This window comes from Electrona antarctica (genome assembly GCF_951216825.1).
Source record: "Electrona antarctica genome assembly, chromosome: 23".
NCBI lineage: Eukaryota > Metazoa > Chordata > Actinopteri > Myctophiformes > Myctophidae > Electrona > Electrona antarctica.
Genome location: NC_136804.1, coordinates 39,003,860 through 39,027,769, shown reverse-complemented (window position 1 = coordinate 39,027,769; position 23,910 = coordinate 39,003,860). Strand labels below are relative to the sequence as shown.

Here is a 23,910-nt window from a genome sequence, read left to right as displayed (position 1 = left end):
ACGCACTCCGGGCCCCCCCAGGCCCCACCAGGCCCCCGGGCCTCCTACCTGTTGGTAACGTAGCTGTTGGACACACTCTCCACGTCCCCCAGGCCCCCAGGCCCCCCAGGCCCCCGGGCCCCCCCAGCCCCCCCAGGCCCCCCGGGCCCCCCCAGGCCCCCTACCTGTTGGTAACGTAGCTGTTGGACACACTCTCCACGTCCCCCAGGCCGCCGGGCCCCCCCAGGCCCCCGGGCCTCCTACCTGTTGGTAACGTAGCTGTTGGACACACTCTCCACGTCCCCCAGGCCGCCGGGCCTCAGCAGGCCCCACCAGGCCCCCAGGCCCCCTACCTGTTGGTAACGTAGCTGTTGGAGACACTCTCCACGTCCCCCAGGCCGCCGGGCCCCCCCAGGCCCCCAGGCCCCCCCCAGGCCCCCCCCGGCCCCCCCAGGCCCCCTACCTGTTGGTAACGTAGCTGTTGGAGACACTCTCCACGTCCCCCAGGCCCCCGGGCCCCCCCAGGCCCCCCCGGGCCTCAGCAGGCCCCACCAGGCCCCCAGGCCCCCTACCTGTTGGTAACGTAGCTGTTGGAGACACTCTCCACGTCCCCCAGGCCGCCGGGCCCCCCCAGGCCCCCAGGCCCCCCCCAGGCCCCCAGGCCCCCCCCGGCCCCCCCAGGCCCCCTACCTGTTGGTAACGTAGCTGTTGGACACACTCTCCACGTCCCCCAGGCCCCCGGGCCCCCCCAGGCCCCCGGGCCCCCCCGGGCCCCCCCAGGCCTCCTACCTGTTGGTAACGTAGCTGTTGGACACACTCTCCACGTCCCCCAGGCCGCCGGGCCCCCCCAGGCCCCCGGGCCCCCTACCTGTTGGTAACGTAGCTGTTGGACACACTCTCCACGTCCCCCAGGCCCCCGGGCCCCCCCAGGCCCCCGGGCCCCACCAGGCCTCCTACCTGTTGGTAACGTAGCTGTTGGAGACACTCTCCACGTCCCCCAGGCCGCCGGGCCCCCCCAGGCCCCCGGGCCCCCCCGGGCCTCCTACCTGTTGGTAACGTAGCTGTTGGACACACTCTCCACGTCCCCCAGGCCCCCGGGCCCCACCAGGCCCCACCAGGCCCCCGGGCCTCCTACCTGTTGGTAACGTAGCTGTTGGAGACACTCTCCACGTCCCCCAGGCCGCCGGGCCCCCCCAGGCCCCCGGGCCCCCCCAGGCCCCACCAGGCCCCCTACCTGTTGGTAACGTAGCTGTTGGAGACACTCTCCACGTCCCCCAGGCCGCCGGGCCCCCCCAGGCCCCCCCGGGCCTCCTACCTGTTGGTAACGTAGCTGTTGGACACACTCTCCCCGTCCCCCAGGCCGCCGGGCCTCAGCAGGCGGTTCTTGGAGGTGTCGAGGGGCAGCAGCAGGTAGCTCATCCTGTTGGCGTAGTGGATGGCCTGGGAGAACACCGTACTCTCCTCCTTCTGCACGCGCTCCGTCTGCAGCTCCTTGCTCAGCGCCGGCCACAGGCGGCTCTGCTCCGACGCCAGCTCCAGAGCGCTGACGCCCGCCCGGACCCCCCCCGGACCCCCGCCTTCCACACCGTCCTGCCAAGACACAGGGGAGAAGAAGCATTTAGTCCACACTCCTTGGGTCCGTCTGTCAATTGCGACACGTTTTGAGCTTGTAGATTGGCTATTTTTGCTACGACTCTGGAGTGTGGAACTATAGTGGTCCTCTGCAGTGAGTGTGGAACTATAGTGGCCCTCTGGAGTGAGTGTGGAACTATAGTGGCCCTCTGGAGTGAGTGTGGAACTATAGTGGCCCTCTGGAGTGAGTGTGGAACTATAGTGGCCCTCTGGAGTGAGTGTGGAACTATAGTGGCCCTCTGCAGTGAGTGTGGAACTATAGTGGCCCTCTGGAGTGAGTGTGGAACTATAGTGGCCCTCTGGAGTGAGTGTGGAACTATAGTGGCCCTCTGGAGTGAGTGTGGAACTATAGTGGCCCTCTGGAGTGAGTGTGGAACTATAGTGGCCCTCTGCAGTGAGTGTGGAACTATAGTGGCCCTCTGCAGTGAGTGTGGAACTATAGTGGCCCTCTGCAGTGAGTGTGGAACTATAGTGGCCCTCTGCAGTGAGTGTGGAACTATAGTGGCCCTCTGCAGTGAGTGTGGAACTATAGTGGCCCTCTGGAGTGAGTGTGGAACTATAGTGGCCCTCTGCAGTGACTGTGGAACTATAGTGGCCCTCTGGAGTGAGTGTGGAACTATAGTGGCCCTCTGGAGTGAGTGTGGAACTATAGTGGCCCTCTGCAGTGAGTGTGGAACTATAGTGGCCCTCTGCAGTGAGTGTGGAACTATAGTGGCCCTCTGGAGTGAGTGTGGAACTATAGTGGCCCTCTGGAGTGAGTGTGGAACTATAGTGGCCCTCTGGAGTGAGTGTGGAACTATAGTGGTCCTCTGGAGTGAGTGTGGAACTATAGTGGCTTCCTCTGGAGTGAGTGTGGAAATATAGTGGCCCTCTGGAGTGAGTGTGGAACTATAGTGGCCCTCTGGAGTGAGTGTGGAACTATAGTGGCCCTCTGGAGTGAGTGTGGAGCTATAGTGGCCCTCTGGAGTGAGTGTGGAACTATAGTGGCCCTCTGGAGTGAGTGTGGAACTATAGTGGCTTCCTCTGGAGTGAGTGTGGAACTATAGTGGCCCTCTGGAGTGAGTGTGGAACTATAGTGGCTTCCTCTGGAGTGAGTGTGGAAATATAGTGGCCCTCTGGAGTGAGTGTGGAACTATAGTGGCCCTCTGGAGTGAGTGTGGAACTATAGTGGCCCTCTGCAGTGAGTGTGGAACTATAGTGGCCCTCTGCAGTGAGTGTGGAACTATAGTGGCCCTGCAGTGAGTGTGGAACTATAGCCCTCTGGAGTGAGTGTGGAACTATAGTGGCTTCCTCTGGAGTGAGTGTGGAAATATAGTGGCTCTCTGGAGTGAGTGTGGAACTATAGTGGCCCTCTGGTGTGAGTGTGGAAATATAGTGGCCCTCTGGAGTGAGTGTGGAACTATAGTGGCTCCTCTGGTGTGAGTGTGGAAATATAGTGGCCCTCTGGAGTGAGTGTGGAACTGGGTGAGGGTTTGAGATAGGTTGTAGTTGTAGGACTAATGACTGGTCTAACCAATGAATGTTCTCCCCCTCCTAGTCCCTCCTAGTCTTACCAGAGAGGTGTTCTCCCCCTCCTAGTCCCTCCTAGTCTTACCAGAGAGGTGTTCTCCCCCTCCTAGTCTTACCAGAGAGGTGTTGTCCCCTCCTAGTCCCTTCTAGTCTTACCAGAGAGGTGTTGTCCCCCTCCTAGTCCCTCCTAGTCTTACCAGAGAGGTGTTGTCCCCCTCCTAGTCCCTCCTAGTCTTACCAGAGAGGTGTTCTCCCCCTCCTAGTCCCTCCTAGTCTTACCAGGTGTTCTCCCCCTCCTAGTCTTACCAGAGAGGTGTTGTCCCCCTCCTAGTCCCTCCTAGTCTTACCAGAGAGGTGTTCTCCCCCTCCTAGTCCCTCCTAGTCTTACCAGAGAGGTGTTGTCCCCCTCCTAGTCTTACCAGAGAGGTGTTCTCCCCCTCCTAGTCCCTCCTAGTCTTACCAGAGAGGTGTTGTCCCCCTCCTAGTCCCTCCTAGTCTTACCAGAGAGGTGTTGTCCCCCTCCTAGTCCCTCCTAGTCTTACCAGAGAGGTGTTCTCCCCCTCCTAGTCCCTCCTAGTCTTACCAGAGAGGTGTTGTCCCCCTCCTAGTCTTACCAGAGAGGTGTTCTCCCCCTCCTAGTCCCTCCTAGTCTTACCAGAGAGGTGTTGTCCCCCTCCTAGTCCCTCCTAGTCTTACCAGAGAGGTGTTGTCCCCCTCCTAGTCCCTCCTAGTCTTACCAGAGAGGTGTTCTCCCCCTCCTAGTCCCTTCTAGTCTTACCAGAGAGGTGTTTTCCCCCTCCTAGTCTTACCAGAGAGGTGTTGTGTCCCTCCTAGTCCCTCCTAGTCTTACCAGAGAGGTGTTCTCCCCCTCCTAGTCCCTCCTAGTCTTACCAGAGAGGTGTTGTCCCCCTCCTAGTCCCTCCTAGTCTTACCAGAGAGGTGTTTTCCCCCTCCTAGTCTTACCAGAGAGGTGTTGTCCCCCTCCTAGTCCCTCCTAGTCTTACCAGAGAGGTGTTTTCCCCCTCCTAGTCCCTCCTAGTCTTACCAGAGAGGTGTTTTCCCCCTCCTAGTCTTACCAGAGAGGTGTTGTCCCCCTCCTAGTCCCTCCTAGTCTTACCAGAGAGGTGTTCTCCCCCTCCTAGTCCCTCCTAGTCCCTCCTAGTCTTACCAGAGAGGTGTTGTCCCCCTCCTAGTCCATCCTAGTCTTACCAGAGAGGTGTTCTCCCCCTCCTAGTCCCTCCTAGTCCCTCCTAGTCTTACCAGAGAGGTGTTCTCCCCCTCCTAGTCCATCCTAGTCTTACCAGAGAGGTGTTCTCCCCCTCCTAGTCCCTCCTAGTCTTACCAGAGAGGTGTTCTCCCCCTCCTAGTCCATCCTAGTCTTACCAGAGAGGTGTTTCCCCCTCCTAGTCCCTCCTAGTCTTACCAGAGAGGTGTTCTCCCCCTCCTAGTCCCTCCTAGTCCCTCCTAGTCTTACCAGAGAGGTGTTGTCCCCCTCCTCCGTCTCCAGGTACAGCGCTCTGATCTGGCTCTGGACGTCGCTGTAAAACATGGCCTCCCAGAACTGCATGTTGGTCCAGACCATGTGCTCCTGGACGCAGCTGTAGGCGAACTGGGTGATGCCCGCGCCCAGTTTCTGTGTGTCGCACGCACACGCAGACACACACACACACACACACACACACACACACACACACACACACACACACACACACACACACACACACACACACACACACACACACACACACACACACACACACACACACACACACACACACACACACACACACACACACACACACACACACAGACAGACACACGCGCACACACACAAGAAGGGTCATGGTTATGCGAGAGACTGTGGAACCGGAGGGCAGTGAGGAGGGGCAGGAGGGCAGATAGATAGAACTTAACGAGGGGCAGGAGGGCAGATAGATAGAACTTAACGAGGGGCAGGAGGGCAGATAGAACTTAACGAGGGGCAGGAGGGCAGATAGATAGAACTTAACGAGGGGCAGGAGGGCAGATAGAACTTAACGAGGGGCAGGAGGGCAGATAGATAGAACTTAACGAGGGGCAGGAGGGCAGATAGAACTTAACGAGGGGCAGGAGGGCAGATAGAACTTAACGAGGGGCAGGAGGGCAGATAGATAGAACTTAACGAGGGGCAGCAGGGCAGATAGAACTTAACGAGGGGCAGGAGGGCAGATAGAACTTAACGAGGGGCAGGAGGGCAGATAGATAGAACTTAACGAGGGGCAGGAGGGCAGATAGATAGAACTGACCCTACAGAGGTCAGTGAGGAGGGGCAGGAGGGCAGATAGATAGAACTGACCCTACGGAGGTCAGTGAGGAGGGGCAGGAGGGCAGATAGATAGAACTGACCCTACAGAGGGCAGTGAGGAGGGGCAGGAGGGCAGATAGATAGAACTGACCCTACGGAGGTCAGTGAGGAGGGGCAGGAGGGCAGATAGATAGAACTGACCCTACAGAGGTCAGTGAGGAGGGGCAGGAGGGCAGATAGATAGAACTTACCCTACAGAGGTCAGTGAGGAGGGGCAGGAGGGCAGATAGATAGAACTGACCCTACAGAGGTCAGTGAGGAGGGGCAGGAGGGCAGATAGATAGAACTTACCCTACAGAGGGCAGTGAGGAGGGGCAGGAGGGCAGATAGATAGAACTGACCCTACAGAGGGCAGTGAGGAGGGGCAGGAGGGCAGATAGATAGAACTGACCCTACAGAGGGCAGTGAGGAGGGGCAGGAGGGCAGATAGATAGAACTTACCCTACAGAGGTCAGTGAGGAGGGGCAGGAGGGCAGATAGAACTTAACGAGGGGCAGCAGGGCAGATAGAACTTAACGAGGGGCAGGAGGGCAGATAGAACTTAACGAGGGGCAGGAGGGCAGATAGAACTTAACGAGGGGCAGGAGGGCAGATAGAACTTAACGAGGGGCAGGAGGGCAGATAGAACTTAACGAGGGGCAGGAGGGCAGATAGAACTTAACGAGGGGCAGGAGGGCAGATAGAACTTAACGAGGGGCAGCAGGGCAGATAGAACTTAACGAGGGGCAGGAGGGCAGATAGATAGAACTTAACGAGGGGCAGGAGGGCAGATAGAACTTAACGAGGGGCAGGAGGGCAGATAGAACTTAACGAGGGGCAGGAGGGCAGATAGAACTTAACGAGGGGCAGGAGGGCAGATAGATAGAACTTAACGAGGGGCAGGAGGGCAGATAGAACTTAACGAGGGGCAGGAGGGCAGATAGAACTTAACGAGGGGCAGGAGGGCAGATAGAACTTAACGAGGGGCAGGAGGGCAGATAGATAGAACTTAACGAGGGGCAGCAGGGCAGATAGAACTTAACGAGGGGCAGGAGGGCAGATAGAACTTAACGAGGGGCAGGAGGGCAGATAGAACTTAACGAGGGGCAGGAGGGCAGATAGAACTTAACGAGGGGCAGGAGGGCAGATAGAACTTAACGAGGGGCAGGAGGGCAGATAGAACTTAACGAGGGGCAGGAGGGCAGATAGAACTTAACGAGGGGCAGGAGGGCAGATACAACTTAACGAGGGGCAGGAGGGCAGATAGAACTTAACGAGGGGCAGGAGGGCAGATACAACTTAACGAGGGGCAGGAGGGCAGATAGAACTTAACGAGGGGCAGGAGGGCAGATAGAACTTAACGAGGGGCAGGAGGGCAGATACAACTTAACGAGGGGCAGGAGGGCAGATAGAACTTAACGAGGGGCAGGAGGGCAGATACAACTTAACGAGGGGCAGGAGGGCAGATAGAACTTAACGAGGGGCAGGAGGGCAGATAGAACTTAACGAGGGGCAGGAGGGCAGATAGAACTTAACGAGGGGCAGGAGGGCAGATAGATAGAACTTAACGAGGGGCAGGAGGGCAGATAGATAGAACTTAACGAGGGGCAGGAGGGCAGATAGAACTTAACGAGGGGCAGGAGGGCAGATAGAACTTAACGAGGGGCAGGAGGGCAGATAGATAGAACTTAACGAGGGGCAGCAGGGCAGATAGAACTTAACGAGGGGCAGGAGGGCAGATAGAACTTAACGAGGGGCAGGAGGGCAGATAGAACTTAACGAGGGGCAGGAGGGCAGATAGATAGAACTTAACGAGGGGCAGCAGGGCAGATAGAACTTAACGAGGGGCAGCAGGGCAGATAGAACTTAACGAGGGGCAGGAGGGCAGATAGAACTTAACGAGGGGCAGCAGGGCAGATAGAACTTAACGAGGGGCAGGAGGGCAGATAGAACTTAACGAGGGGCAGGAGGGCAGATAGATAGAACTTAACGAGGGGCAGCAGGGCAGATAGAACTTAACGAGGGGCAGCAGGGCAGATAGAACTTAACGAGGGGCAGCAGGGCAGATAGAACTTAACGAGGGGCAGGAGGGCAGATAGATAGAACTTACCCTGCAGAAGGCAGTGACGAGGGGCAGCAGGGCGGCTGCGATCCCGTGCTCATCCATGTGGGAACAGTCCTGTGTGGAAACAACACAGTGTGTCACACAGAGCACAGTGTCCGTGGGGGGCCACACATCTCTGTGTGACACAGACGTGTGAGGGCCACACATCTCTGTCACACAGAGATGTGTGGCCCTCACACGTCTGTCACACAGAGCAGTGTCAGCGTCTCACACATCTCTTTGAGACTTGATAAGAATTCAGGTGATGTTTGATTACCGGTATGTGTGACATTTATAAACACTAGAGTTGTGGATAAATCCTTCTCCCACAATAGACACTAGACTAGTGTATGTTCCATAAAGTATTACAGTTAGATAAACGTTGTAAACTGCAGTGCATGACTATACGTATCTGGAATAATAATAATAATTAACGCATCACGCGTTTTGAGCATCAACTAGGGCGGGGGTCAGCGGGGGTCAGCGGGGGTCAGCGTCCATCTAGCATCGGAAACCCAGACGTTTTTATTTCCAGGGAGAAAAATAAAAAGTCTGGGTCCGAGTCCACTTCGATTCTAAAGTCTGGGTCCGAGTCCACTTCGATTCTAAAGTCTGGGTCCGAGTCCACTTCGGTTCTAAAGTCTGGGTCCGAGTCCACTTCGATTCTAAAGTCTGGGTCCGAGTCCACTTCCATTCTAAAGTCTGGGTCCGAGTCCACTTCCATTCTAAAGTCTGGGTCCGAGTCCACTTCCATTCTAAAGTCTGGGTCCGAGTCCACTTCCATTCTAAAGTCTGGGTCCGAGTCCACTTCGATTCTAAAGTCTGGGTCCGAGTCCACTTCGATTCTAAAGTCTGGGTCCGAGTCCACTTCGATTCTAAAGTCTGGGTCCGAGTCCACTTCGATTCTAAAGTCTGGGTCCGAGTCCACTTCGATTCTAAAGTCTGGGTCCGAGTCCACTTCGATTCTAAAGTCTGGGACCGAGTCCACTTCGATTCTAAAGTCTGGGTCCGAGTCCACTTCGATTCTAAAGTCTGGGTCCGAGTCCACTTCGATTCTAAAGTCTGGGTCCGAGTCCACTTCGATTCTAAAGTCTGGGTCCGAGTCCACTTCGATTCTAAAGTCTGGGTCCGAGTCCACTTCGATTCTAAAGTCTGGGTCCGAGTCCACTTCGATTCTAAAGTCTGGGTCCGAGTCCACTTCGATTCTAAAGTCTGGGTCCGAGTCCACTTCGATTCTAAAGTCTGGGTCCGAGTCCACTTCGATTCTAAAGTCTGGGTCCGAGTCCACTTCGATTCGGCAAAGAGTAGCGCGAACATCGCTCTCTCTCTGCTGATTTCTGATCGTCTGCACCTTTGTTAAATTGACGCGCGAGCACACACACACACACACACACACACACACACACACACACACACACACACACACACACACACACACACACACACACACACACACACACACACACACACACACACACACACACACACACACACACACACACACACACACACACACACACACACACACACACACACACACACACACACACACACACACACCTCTCTCTCTCTTGCTCTAATTAATTAGTCTCATGTCGCGCAGCTGCGTCTAGATTCTCCCGGGCGGATCCTGCCGGGAGCTGCCTATGCCATAGTACAGGGGTTCTCAACGTTTTTGGCCGGGGACCCCCGGAGATGCTTTGGCACTGTCTCGGGACCCCCGCCCCGCCCCCTCCCGACCCCCAATATAAATTGACCGCTAAAATAACCTCAATAATAGAGACAATAGACCATAAATAAATACTGAAACCAGATATAATCATTAGGGAAGGTGTATGCATGTACTATGTGTACTATATGTAAACTCTTCATTTCCATTTTCCAGCCATTCAGTTGCAAAAAAAAAAAAAACCTTTTTTTCTTTTTCTTTTTTTTTTTTAAATAATTTTGGGGACCCCCAGAGGGGTCGCGACCCACGGGTTGAGAACCCCTGCCATAGAAAGCATAGGTGGACCGCAGGGTGCAGTTCATCAGACTCACCTGCAGGGTGCAGTTCATCAGACTCACCTGCAGGGTGCAGTTCATCAGACTCACCTGCAGGGTGCAGTTCATCAGACTCACCTGCAGGGTGCAGTTCATCAGACTCACCTGCAGGGTGCAGTTCATCAGACTCACCTGCAGGGTGCAGTTCACCAGACTCACCTGCAGGGTGCAGTTCATCAGACTCACCTGCAGGGTGCAGTTCACCAGACTCACCTGCAGGGTGCAGTTCATCAGACTCACCTGCAGGGTGCAGTTCATCAGACTCACCTGCAGGGTGCAGTTCACCAGACTCACCTGCAGGGTGCAGTTCATCAGACTCACCTGCAGGGTGCAGTTCATCAGACTCACCTGCAGGGTGCAGTTCATCAGACTCACCTGCAGGGTGCAGTTCATCAGACTCACCTGCAGGGTGCAGTTCATCAGACTCACCTGCAGGGTGCAGTTCATCAGACTCACCTGCAGGGTGCAGTTCATCAGACTCACCTGCAGGGTGCAGTTCACCAGACTCACCTGCAGGGTGCAGTTCATCACTCACCTGCAGGGTGCAGTTCATCAGACTCACCTGCAGGGTGCAGTTCATCAGACTCACCTGCAGGGTGCAGTTCAGCAGACTCACCTGCAGGGTGCAGTTCATCAGACTCACCTGCAGGGTGCAGTTCAGCATGCGGACGATGTAGTCGAACTGCGTGTCGTCGAGCACGGCTCGGTTCTGGAGGACGTGCTGGTTCAGCTCCACGGTCAGACAGACCCGCGCCGCGCGGCCCTTCAGCGCACGCAGTACCGCGGGCATCAGCTGGGGGGGGGGGGGTGGGGGGAGGGGGGGCAGAGGTCAAACACAAGGCGGGGTCAGACAATAGGCCTATCTCACAGCCCGTTTTTCACGCCCACTTCCGGTAAATAGTGGTGACTTTAACATTAGCATTTACACGTTTTTTTCTCTGGAGAATCTAAGTACATTTTCTAATGTAAAAATGTGACAGACCAATATTATTATGAAGCAAACAAGATGGTAAATCAGCTCGAACAGATGGAACAAACCTTACCTTGAGAAAACAAAAGTTGTAGACTTCTTAAATGACCTCTGTTAACATGTAGCGTCTATGGAGTGACGTCACGCTATCACCACTAACCCCGAAAGGGGGCGTATTAAGGGGGGCGGGGAAATTCTGTGAGATAGGCTTATACCGAAAGCAGCGCATCGACTAGGGCGGGGGGGGGGTCAAACCCATTTAACCCATTTATACCCAACGTCGAAATCATGACAGTTTTCTGGAATACCTATGTTTCTATCTCAGTGGTGCTCAATACTTCATGTCAAGGACCCCAAAAATTATATGTAATTGGCCGCCGACCCCCATATGAAAATATGATGTTCCAGGGACCGCCCAGAAGCTAATATTTGAGTTAAAAACGTTCGCTCTGAAAGAATATATATTCAAAGATTTGCACTACATTTTTACGATTTTTCAAAAATAGCAGACCTACCAGCTCATAGCGCGGCACTCGATGCCGCGCTATGAGCTTGTAGATCTGCTACTTTTTCAATAGCTAAAGCATAACATAATGCTTAAAACACCAAAAGGGGTTCCCGCAAGAGGGAGTGCCACAATTTTTGTATCTTTCCAGTTTTTCATGTGTCTATGAGGTGACAGTACTTCATTAGAAAACCCTGGAGTCGTTTTTATGTGCAATGATGTATTAACTTTGTATTTAGGGTTTCTTCCTGGAGGCTGAACCCTTGACAGACAAACGGGCCAATGAAATAAAACAGTAATATAGTGACATCACACTATCAGCCCCTCCCCTAACCCCTCCCCCTTTATCATACAACTACAGCTGTGGGTGCGGCTTCAGTTCAGGTGGATCACCACTCATCACCACCCACCTGGCAAACTTAATGAACTGGTGGGGCGTGCCCACATAAAAACAACATTTTAACAAATACTGTAGACTTTTTTGAAAAACGTCTTCCTACTTGTATAACAATAAGATCGCTGGTCAAATGTATCTATCTCTACACCTCCTACTCTTCCTCATTACCTTCTTGGCTTCAGTGTGATGTCATTACTAGTGTGATGATGTCATGATGATGTCATTACCTTCTTGGCCTCCAGCATCTTGTTCTCAAAGATGTATGTGATGCAGTTCCTGACCACCTCCAGCCGACGCGCGCTATTGGCCAGCACGTTGCCACGGTCAACTGCGTCTCCTATGGAAACAACACTGGTTAGACGCCATCCCCCGTGAGATCAACACTGGTTAGACCCCATCCCCCGTGAGATCAACACTGGTTAGACCCCATCCCCCGTGAGATCAACACTGGTTAGAGTATATATGAATAGAGACGGCACCCGGAGGAAACCCTGAGGCGAAATGGACAGTGGCCGAATTTGGTATTGCAGCGCTGGGCCAAACTCATGAACGCGCTGGTCCGTTGACTATCATTGTGCACGTTCATGATGACACGTGAACGCAGTTTCATACGTGAACGCCGCTGTTTCATACGTGAACGCCGCTGTTTCATACGTGAACGCCGCTGTTTCATACGTGAACGCGTGCAATGATAGTCAACGGCCAGCGCGTTCATGTGTTTGGGGAAAATCCATCCCAGAATGCACTCTGTTCCTGAGTGAAATCGCCTTATGCGCTTTTGAGCAACTTAATGCAAGTGGATGAGAGGAGATATCCGGCGCCGTCTCTATTCATACAGTATATACTCTAAGGTTAGATCCCATCCCCAAATTCATAAATTCTCACCCAGTGGGGGTCCCGAGGGCACCATGCCCCTCATCTCGGCCTTAACGACGGGCGGGGCGGTCCTCAGCTTGGCCGCAGCGTGGTCGATGAACAGCTCCACGGTGACGTGGTCCAACGGGGGGAAGGCGGTCTGGTTCAGGGTCTGGACGCTCAGCTCTGACGGACGCTGGACCTTATGCATGGAGACGGCAGGATACGGGTTCTCCTGGGGGGGGGGGGGGGGGGGGGGGGGAGAGACACATTAACATCATGAGGACGGACAGGGTTCTCCTGAAGGGACACATTAAATAACGTAGGATGAAGAAGATTGAAGTATACAGCCCTATATATATATACATATACAGCTTCTGTCCCCACACGTCTCAATATTTGCCATTGACAATGAAAGGAGAAATTGGGTCAAATGTCCGCCAAATATGACGTAAATTTGTACGATGACAAATTTGTACGATGATTGGCTTTTTCTGCCTTTATTGAAAGGTTGAAAGTAATCCGACAGGAAAAGGGGAGAGAGATGGGGGGGGGGGGAACACACACGGCAAAGGCCGTCGGGATCGGGAGTCGAACCCGCGGCACGCCATCAGCCTGGCTCAGCAGCCTCTAGAGGCCCAGACGGTTGAGCTAACCGTCAGCCTGGCTCAGCAGCCTCTAGAGGCCCAGACGGTTGAGCTAACCGTCAGGCTGGCTCAGCAGCCTCTAGAGGCCCAGACGGTTGAGCTAACCATCAGCCTGGCTCAGCAGCCTCTAGAGGCCCAGACGGTTGAGCTAACCGTCAGCCTGGCTCAGCAGCCTCTAGAGGCCCAGACGGTTGAGCTAACCATCAGCCTGGCTCAGCAGCCTCTAGAGGCCCAGACAGTTGAGCTAACCGTCAGCCTGGCTCAGCAGCCTCTAGGGGCCCAGACGGTTGAGCTAACCGTCAGGCTGGCTCAGCAGCCTCTAGAGACCCAGACGGTTGAGCTAACCGTCAGGCTGGCTCAGCAGCCTCTAGGGGCCCAGACGGTTGAGCTAACCATCAGGCTGGCTCAGCAGCCTCTAGAGGCCCAGACGGTTGAGCTAACCGTCAGCCTGGCTCAGCAGCCTCTAGAGGCCCAGACGGTTGAGCTAACCGTCAGGCTGGCTCAGCAGCCTCTAGAGGTCCAAACGGTTGAGCTAACCGTCAGCCTGGCTCAGCAGCCTCTAGAGGCCCAGACGGTTCAGCTAACCGTCAGCCTGGCTCAGCAGCCTCTAGAGGCCCAAACGGTTCAGCTTACCGTCAGCCTGGCTCAGCAGCCTCTAGGGGCCCAGACGGTTCAGCTAACAGTCAGCCTGGCTCAGCAGCCTCTAGAGGCCCAGACGGTTCAGCTTACCGTCAGGCTGGCTCAGCAGCCTCTAGGGGCCCAGACGGTTCAGCTAACCGTCAGCCTGGCTCAGCAGCCTCTAGAGGCCCAGACGGTTCAGCTTACCGTCAGCCTGGCTCAGCAGCCTCTAGAGGCCCAGACGGTTCAGCTTACCGTCCGGTATATAGTATATAGTACCAGAGATTAAAATAGGGTGCATTTTGTATCCCAAAACTCAGTTTATAGTTAAGGGACGCAATAAAACAACGACCTCTGCATCTACGGGATGCACTACTGTACTGTTTTTTATTCTAGTTCATTTTTCTAGCTTTAGTTATAATCATCATTTATTCTTCTGTTTTCTACATGAATATAACCACATTATAACCATATAAAATGAAATGGGAGTTAAATGCTGCAATTTGTAAAAATGGCAAAATATGACGTCCTAACTCTAAAAATAAAATGTCCCTGTGACTCATTTCTGAAAGACCATCCCTGCATCCTGGGACTCATTTCTAAAAGACCATCCCTGCATCCTGGGACTCATTTCTAAAGGACCATCCCTGCATCCTGGGACTCATTTCTAAAAGGACCATCCCTGCATCCTGGGACTCATTTCTAAAGGACCATCCCTGCATCCTGGGACTCATTTCTAAAAGACCATCCCTGCATCCTGGGACTCATTTCTAAAAGACCATCCCTGCATCCTGGGACTCATTTCTAAAGGACCATCCCTGCATCCTGGGACTCATTTCTAAAAGACCATCCCTGCATCCTGGGACTCATTTCTAAAAGACCATCCCTGCATCCTGGGACTCATTTCTAAAAGACCATCCCTGCATCCTGGGACTCATTTCTAAAAGACCATCCCTGCATCCTGGGACTCATCTTTAAAAGACCATCCCTGCATCCTGGGACTCATCTTTAAAAGACCATCCCTGCATCCTGGGACTCATTTCTAAAAGACCATCCCTGCATCCTGGGACTCATTTCTAAAAGACCATCCCTGCATCCTGGGACTCATTTCTAAAAGACCATCCCTGCATCCTGGGACTCATTTCTAAAAGACCATCCCTGCATCCTGGGACTAATTTCTAAAGGACCATCCCTGCATCCTGGGACTCATTTCTAAAAGACCATCCCTGCATCCTGGGACTCATTTCTAAAGGACCATCCCTGCATCCTGGGACTCATTTCTAAAAGACCATCCCTGCATCCTGGGACTAATTTCTAAAGGACCATCCCTGCATCCTGGGACTCATTTCTAAAAGACCATCCCTGCATCCTGTGACTCATTACATCTCTGTAGTACCACAGGTGTGACCTGTAATAGATATGGGGAGACATACGTACGTTTTTGAAGAGCTGCTCTGCCAGCTCCTTGATGTGGTTCATCACTTTGTGTGGACACGCCTCCTCTTGACGGATACGCTCCACCTGATTGGCTATGAGCTGTGGACACAGTGTTAAGAGTTATGATACGCTGCACCTCATTGGCTATGAGCTGTGGACACAGTGTTAGAGTTATGATACGCTCCACCTCATTGGCTATGAGCTGTGGACACAGTGTTAGAGTTATGATACGCTGCACCTGATTGGCTATGAGCTGTGGACACAGTGTTAAGAGTTATGATACGCTGCATCTCATTGGCTATGAGCTGTGGACACAGTGTTAAGAGTTATGATACGCTGCATCTCATTGGCTATGAGCTGTGGACACAGTGCTAGAGTTATGATACGCTGCATCTCATTGGCTATGAGCTGTGGACACAGGACAAAGCGGTGCTCATCGCCATGCTGGCTTATAGTGGACCTTTTTGTCATGCTAAATGAGTAGACAATAATATTACCAGAAACCCATATAGAGATATCCCTGAATGACCTGAGCTGGTCTCTGACTCTGAGAGTGTTCAAATGGAATCAACCAAATGGACCCGTAAGGACTGATGACAGGTCTTCTTGGTTTACTGATTGCCATGTATGTGATGTATCACCATGTGTTGTTCTGTCTTACTGTAAATCGCTCTGGATTAAGAGATAAATGAATACATTGAAAAATGTAGAATACTTGATAAAACATAATGCGAAGCAGTGGTATGTAGGGCTGCCGTTGCATACGTTATCAAAACAGTGGGTCGGTACGGAGGTGTGTATGGATGACCTACGTCATCAAACAGGTCAGTGGGTCGGTACGGAGGTGTGTGTGGGTGACCTACGTCATCAAACAGGTCAGTGGGTCGGTACGGAGGTGTGTGTGGGTGACCTACGTCATCAAACAGGTCAGTGGGTCGGTACGGAGGTGTGTGTGGGTGACCTACGTCATCAAACAGGTCAGTGGGTCGGTACGGAGGTGTGTGTGGGTGACCTACGTCATCAAACAGGTCAGTGGGTCGGTACGGAGGTGTGTGTGGGTGACCTACGTCATCAAACAGGTCAGTGGGTCGGTACGGAGGGCCTCTCTCCGACACGAAGCCGGCGAACGCCATGCCGTCCAGAACCTTCATCAGGAAGTCGTCCTCTGACAGAGCCCTCTGGCCCAGGAACGCACCCTGGAACGAACGAACGAACGCACGCGCACACACACACGCACACACACACACACACACACACACACACACACACACACACACACACACACACACACACACAGGTTATAAACCTGGCTCTGACAGAGCACACACGCGTGTTCCACACCACCACAGGGAGTGCAGTGCCCGGTGTAGAGTCGGTCGGACCCACGGTTGTCCAGAACCGCCCCAAAAAAGGCCTCTGCCCGTCCGGGCTCTGGACCGGGCCCCCTGCCCAGCGGCCATATATGGAGCTGGCCTGTTCTGACCTCACAACACCCCATATTTGGGCACGCCTTACAAAGAACTCCATATGGGCATAAAAGGGAGACGGACATAATATCTGGGTGGAGGTTTGGGTGGTGTTTGTGTGGTGGTTTGGGTGGTGTTTGGGTGGTGTTTGTGTGGTGGTTTGGGTGGTGTTTGGGTGGTGGTTTGGGTGGTGGTTTGGGTGGTGTTTGGGTGGTGGTTTGGGTGGAGGTTTGGGTGGTGGTTTGGGTGGTGTTTGGGTGGTGGTTTGGCTGGAGGTTTGGCTGGAGGTTTGGGTGGTGTTTGGGTGGAGGTTTGGGTGGAGGTTGGGTGGTGTTTGGGTGGTGTTTGGGTGGTGTTTGGGTGGAGGTTTGGGTGGAGGTTTGGGTGGAGGTTTGGGTGGTGTTTGGGTGGAGGTTTGGGTGGTGTTGTACCTTATGGAACCTGATGACAGGCTCAGGGTGGAGGTGTGGGTGGTGTTTGGGTGGAAGTTTGGGTGGAGGTTTGGGTGGTGTTGTACCTTATGGAACCTGATGACAGGCTCCAGGTGGAGGTTTGGGTGTTTGGGTGGATGTATGGAATGTGTTGTACCTTATGGAACCTGATAACAGGCTCCGAGTGGAGGTCTGGGTGGAGGTTTGGGTGGAGGTTTGGGTGTTTGGGTGGATGTATGGAATGTGTTGTACCTTATGGAACCTGATAACAGGCTCCGAGTGGAGGTTTGGGTGGAGGTTTGGGTGTTTGGGTGGATGTATGGAATGTGTTGTACCTTATGGAACCTGATGACAGGCTCCGGGTGGAGGTTTGGGTGGAGGTTTGGGTGGAGGTTTGGGTGGAGGTTTGGGTGTTTGGGTGGATGTATGGAATGTGTTGTACCTTATGGAACCTGATGACAGGCTCCGGGTGGATGCGGATGATGTGTAAACACCAGCGGTATCCGTGGAACAGCCGAGCGAACAGCCACAGGAATACTCCACGGATCTCCTTATCCTGAAACACAGTGAGAGGATGTATTAGTAGTAGTAGTAGTAGTAGTAATAGGTTTGACTGGAGATGTGATCCATTTAAAAGACAAGTACTTTAGTTTTGCTCACCTGGATCTTGAGCGACGAGGGTTGCGTCGACGACGGAGGGAAGGCATGGTCGGCGATCTCTAACTCTGGGTCCAAAACCTGGACAACAAGACACGACCATCAGTCATGGCTGTGTGTGCGTGTGTGTGTGTGTGTGTGCGTGTGTGTGTGTGTGTGTGTACCATAGACAGCATGGTCTGGGTCTGGGTCAGCATGGGGTCAGGAAGCAGAGAGATGTGGACACACTCTGGGATGGTCACTGTCCCTCCGTCCAGGTCAGCGATGATCACGTCCAACTGAGGAGGCGCACACACACACACACACACACACACACACACACACACACACACACACACACACACACACACACACACACACACACACACACACACACACACACACACACACACACACACACACACACACACACACACACACACACACACACACACACACACACACACACACAGCCGTGTTACTGTTCCACCACTTCCTGAGTCTAGAATGATAAGGATAATAATAATGTAAGTACAGTAGGTAAGTCAGTATCAGTATTGTAGATTGTAAATCAGCCAGAGTGCAGGAGTCGCGTACATCTAGCAATCCCAGCTCTTCAAGTAGGTACATGCGTCTCCTGTCACAGGCCTAATGGTGTATTTTATTTTATGTTATATATTATGTAATCTGCCTCGTAAGGATCTGGAGTGTCAGTTTGGTATTCAATTGATCATTGTTTGCAAACCGTCATGTCGGTTTATTGTAATTGTTCATGTAAACTGTAAAAAGTGTCCTGTAAGTCCATAATGGGCGGGGCTTCTTCTGAAGCATGACACTTAAATAAAGAATCAATCAATCAAATCTAGTGTGACATGGCAACGCCCCGCCTGCCTCTGATTGGCCTACCGACACGCCCCGCCTGCCTATGATTGGCCTAACAACACTGTCGTCTTGACTGTCCACTGAGGTGGATATATAGCTATGCTGGATCTATGCTATGTCTGATCTCTGATGCTATGTCTGATCTCTGCCACGAGGGGGTGGGAAATAATACAAGTATACGGTATCGGTGTGATACAATGCCCCCGGTTCAATGCCCTATAGACCTCTGGGAGATGGAGTCTATCCCTGGTTCAATGCCCTATAGACCTCTGGGAGATGGAGTCTATCCCTGGTTCAATGCCCTATAGACCTCTGGGAGATGGAGTCTATCCCTGGTTCAATGCCCTATAGACCTCTGGGAGATGGAGTCTATCCCCGGTTCAATGCCCTGTAGACCTCTGGGAGATGGAGTCTATCCCCGGTTCAATGCCCTGTAGACCTCTGGGAGATGGAGTCTGTCCCCGGTTCAATGCCCTATAGACCTCTGGGAGATGGAGTCTATCCCCGGTTCAATGCCCTATAGACCTCTGGGAGATGGAGTCTATCCCCGGTTCAATGCCCTATAGACCTCTGGGAGATGGAGTCTATCCCCGGTTCAATGCCCTGTAGACCTCTGGGAGATGGAGTCTATCCCCGGTTCAATGCCCTATAGACCTCTGGGAGATGGAGTCTATCCCCGGTTCAATGCCCTGTAGACCTCTGGGAGATGGAGTCTATCCCCGGTTCAATGCCCTATAGACCTCTGGGAGATGGAGTCTATCCCCGGTTCAATGCCCTATAGACCTCTGGGAGATGGAGTCTGTCCCCGGTTCAATGCCCTGTAGACCTCTGGGAGATGGAGTCTATCCCCGGTTCAATGCCCTGTAGACCTCTGGGAGATGGAGTCTATCCCCGGTTCAATGCCCTATAGACCTCTGGGAGATGGAGTCTATCCCCGGTTCAATGCCCTATAGACCTCTGGGAGATGGAGTCTGTCCCCGGTTCAATGCCCTGTAGACCTCTGGGAGATGGGGTCTATCCCCGGTTCAATGCCCTGTAGACCTCTGGGAGATGGAGTCTATCCCCGGTTCAATGCCCTGTAGACCTCTGGGAGATGGAGTCTATCCCCGGTTCAATGCCCTATAGACCTCTGGGAGATGGAGTCTATCCCCGGTTCAATACCCTATAGACCTCTGGGAGATGGAGTCGGTTGCCCGGGATAGAACCCATGACCTTGTGGTCAAAAGGCGAGTGCTCTTTTCCGACTGAGCTACACGGACACAAATAATAATAATAAACACCCACCAGCTCCTGTGTCTCGTTGCGGAAGAAGGAGTTGACTCCGATGATGAAGGGGGTGGGGGTGCTGAGGACCTCCAGCAGCTTCCCCGGGAGGATGGGGACGTAGGTGAAGCTGATAGGAGACACAGAGTTAGGATGGTAGGGGGACGTAGGTGAAGCTGATAGGAGACACAGAGTTAGGATGGTAGGGGGACATAGGTGAAGCTGATAGGAGACACAAAGTTAGGATGGTAGGGGAACGTAGGAGACACATAGTTAGGATGGTAGGGGGACGTAGGTGAAGCTGATAGGAGACACAGAGTTAGGATGGTAGGGGGACGTAGGTGAAGCTGATAGGAGACACAGAGTTAGGATGGTAGGGGGACGTAGGTGAAGCTGATAGGAGACACAGAGTTAGGATGGTAGGGGGACGTAGGTGAAGCTGTTAGGAGACACAGAGTTAGGAAGGTAGGGGGACGTAGGTGAAGCTGATAGGAGACACAGAGTTAGGATGGTAGGGGGACGTAGGTGAAGCTGACAGGAGACACAGAGTTAGGATGGTAGGGGAACGTAGGTGAAGCTGATAGGAGACACAGAGTTAGGATGGTAGGGGGACGTAGGTGAAGCTGATAGGAGACACAGAGTTAGGATGGTAGGGGGACGTAGGTGAAGCTGATAGGAGACACAGAGTTAGGATGGTAGGGGGACGTAGGTGAAGCTGATAGGAGACACATAGTTAGGATGGTAGGGGGACGTAGGAGACACATAGTTAGGATGGTAGGGGGACGTAGGAGACACATAGTTAGGATGGTAGGGGGACGTAGGAGACACAGAGTTAGGATGGTAGGGGGACGTAGGTGAAGCTGATAGGAGACACAGAGTTAGGATGGTAGGGGGACGTAGGTGAAGCTGATAGGAGACACATAGTTAGGATGGTAGGGGGACGTAGGTGAAGCTGATAGGAGACACAGTTAGGATGGTAGGGGGACGTAGGTGAAGCTGATAGGAGACACAGAGTTAGGATGGTAGGGGAACGTAGGAGACACAGAGTTAGGATGGTAGGGGAACGTAGGTGAAGCTGGTAGGAGACACAGTTAGGATGGTAGGGGGGACGTAGGTGAAGCTGATAGGAGACACAGTTAGGATGGTAGGGGAACGTAGGTGAAGCTGGTAGGAGACACAGAGTTAGGATGGTAGGGGGACGTAGGTGAAGCTGATAGGAGACACAGAGTTAGGATGGTAGGGGGACGTAGGAGACACATAGTTAGGATGGTAGGGGGGACGTAGGAGACACATAGTTAGGATGGTAGGGGGACATAGGTGAAGCTGGTAGGAGACACAAAGTTAGGATGGTAGGGGAACGTAGGAGACACATAGTTAGGATGGTAGGGGGGACGTAGGAGACACATAGTTAGGATGGTAGGGGGACATAGGTGAAGCTGGTAGGAGACACAAAGTTAGGATGGTAGGGGGACGTAGGTGAAGCTGATAGGAGACACAGAGTTAGGATGGTAGGGGGACGTAGGTGAAGCTGATAGGAGACACAGAGTTAGGATGGTAGGGGGACGTAGGTGAAGCTGATAGGAGACACAGAGTTAGGATGGTAGGGGGACGTAGGTGAAGCTGATAGGAGACACAGAGTTAGGATGGTAGGGGGACGTAGGTGAAGCTGATAGGAGACACAGAGTTAGGATGGTAGGGGGACGTAGGTGAAGCTGATAGGAGACACAGAGTTAGGATGGTAGGGGGACGTAGGTGAAGCTGATAGGAGACACAGAGTTAGGATGGTAGGGGGACGTAGGTGAAGCTGATAGGAGACACAGAGTTAGGATGGTAGGGGGACATAGGTGAAGTTTCATTAAAGGAGAATTCCATGCTAGAAGGCTTTCTTACCTTTCTTTGTAGTCGTTACATCCCCACCAAAGAGGTCCAGGTGTTATTTTATGCAAAAGCGCATTATTGGCTATTTCCGCTAATATAAGCCCTCAATGAATTGAATTGAATTGAATTGAAGTTGTGCTAATTTGCTTATTTCCATCGCTCAAAAAATTATTTTGTCCTCTCTTCCCGTATCCCTAGCGGCACACTTTACTACTTATTTCGATGGAAATAAGCGAATTAGCACAAAAACCCAACCTCCATTGAGGGCTTATGGTAGGGGAATAATGTGCAATAATGCACTTTTGCACAAAATAACACCTGGACCTCTTTGGTGGGGACGTAACAACTACAAAAAACACCTGGACCTCTTTGGTGGGGACGTAACAACTACAAATAACACCTGGACCTCTTTGGTGGGGACGTAACAACTACAAATAACACCTGGACCTCTTTGGTGGGGACGTAACAACTACAAATAACACCTGGACCTCTTTGGTGGGGACGTAACAACTACAAATAACACCTGGACCTCTTTGGTGGGGACGTAACAACTACAAATAACACCTGGACCTCTTTGGTGGGGACGTAACAACTACAAATAACACCTGGTAAGAAAGCCTTCTAGCATGGAATTCTCCTTTTAAATAGATCCCACCTGTAGGTCAGAGGGAACAAGATGGCCGCCAGCCCCCTGCAGGCCTCCGTCAGACGCTGGTAGCTGCTGGACAGGAAGAGGATCTTGTGTTCCGTCAGAGCAGCACAGAACAGGTAGAGAACGTTGATGATACCTGGGAGAGAGACATAGGGAATGAATGGAAGAGAGAGGGAGAGAGAGAGAGAGAGAGAGAGAGGGAGAGGGAGAGGGAGAGGGAGAGGGAGAGGGAGAGGGAGAGGGAGAGGGAGAGGGAGAGAGAGGGAGAGGGAGAGGGAGGAGAGAGAGAGAGAGATATTATGAATGAAAGAGAGATTATGAATGAATGAGAGAGAGTGTGAGAGAGAGAGACAGAGAGAGATTATGAATAGCTGATCTACAAGCTTGCACATTTTGATTATCGCGACAGTCGTCGCAATTATATTTTTTTGCCGTGTCTTCGTCACACGGTCCCGTGATCCCCGGACTGCAATTGGACGACGGCCCCGTGATCCCTGGCCTGTGATTGGAGGACGTACCGAGCTGTCTGAAGAGCTGCGCCACGCTGCTGCCACTGACGGGGAGGGAGGAGTTAACGGGCGTCTGGATCACCTGTCGATCGCCCGCCCCTAACGTTATGGTTCTCTATGGAGGGGGAGAGAGAGAGAGAGACACAGAGAGAGAGAGAGAGAGAGAGAGAGAGAGAGAGAGAGAGAGACAGAGAGAGACAGAGAGAGACAGAGAGAGACAGAGAGAGACAGAGAGAGACAGAGAGAGACAGAGAGACAGAGAGACAGAGACAGAGACAGAGACAGAGAGGGGAAAAACATGGTGTGAATGAATGGCCAGACATTTCTTATAAATCAGAGTCTTATCAGCTCATCTCATCTCCATCACAGCTTTACATTGTCCAGGGGGAGGGGAGGAGGGGGGAGTGGGGAGGGGGGAGCGGGGGGGGGGGGGGGTGGGGGTCAAGAAGCTTAGCAGGAACCTGATCATTAGAACACAGTGAGTGACAACAAGCCATTCCAGCTGATCTGGAAGTTGAAGTTGAATCTGATGGACATTGAGGGGGCAGAAAACAGCCTGGTGGTCACGTGGCTCATGAGCCCATAGACTCCAATGCATTCCGTAAACTTCCGGCTGTCTCTATTTGAAACCTTCAAATAGGGACGAACATGTAGAAGAGCCTGATGGCCCCATGAAGTGAACAGAGTTGTCGTAACTCTGTCTCACTATATGGTCTGTTTTACACTCCCAACAATAAGGAATCAGGGGAGAAATGGTCTGTTTTACACTCCCAACAATAAGGAATCAGGGGAGAAATGGTCCGTTTTACACTCCCAACAATAAGGAATCAGGGGAGAAATGGTCTGTTTTACACTCCCAACAATAAGGAATCAGGGGAGAAATGGTCTGTTTTACACTCCCAACAATAAGGAATCAGGGGAGAAATGGTCTGTTTTACACTCCCAACAATAAGGAATCAGGGGAGAAATGGTCTGTTTTACACTCCCAACAATAAGGAATCAGGGGAGAAATGGTCTGTTTTACACTCCCAACAATAAGGAATCAGGGGAGAAATGGTTTCCGTTCTATGGTTGAGTTATGAGTGTGTCATAGAACCCAGAGGACCAACGTGACCATGAGGCAGAACCATGTTGGTTTAGCAGAGACAACATTCACAGCATGTGTCCAGTCAGT

At 52.8% G+C, this 23,910-nt stretch overlaps 1 protein-coding gene across 1 annotated transcript in view; it reads right to left on the bottom strand.

Moving 5' to 3' along the window:
- sbf1 (SET binding factor 1) overlaps positions 1-23,910 on the bottom strand; it is a 129,577-nt gene that overhangs the window by 48,150 nt on the left and 57,517 nt on the right. The window contains 14 exon segments of the mRNA XM_079494800.1: positions 1,295-1,569; positions 4,595-4,753; positions 7,554-7,622; positions 10,234-10,383; positions 11,690-11,799; positions 12,348-12,552; positions 15,020-15,118; positions 16,087-16,215; positions 17,359-17,472; positions 17,577-17,654; positions 17,738-17,851; positions 19,719-19,827; positions 22,231-22,363; positions 22,746-22,851. Of these exon segments, the coding sequence (XP_079350926.1) occupies positions 1,295-1,569; positions 4,595-4,753; positions 7,554-7,622; positions 10,234-10,383; positions 11,690-11,799; positions 12,348-12,552; positions 15,020-15,118; positions 16,087-16,215; positions 17,359-17,472; positions 17,577-17,654; positions 17,738-17,851; positions 19,719-19,827; positions 22,231-22,363; positions 22,746-22,851 (1,850 nt within the window).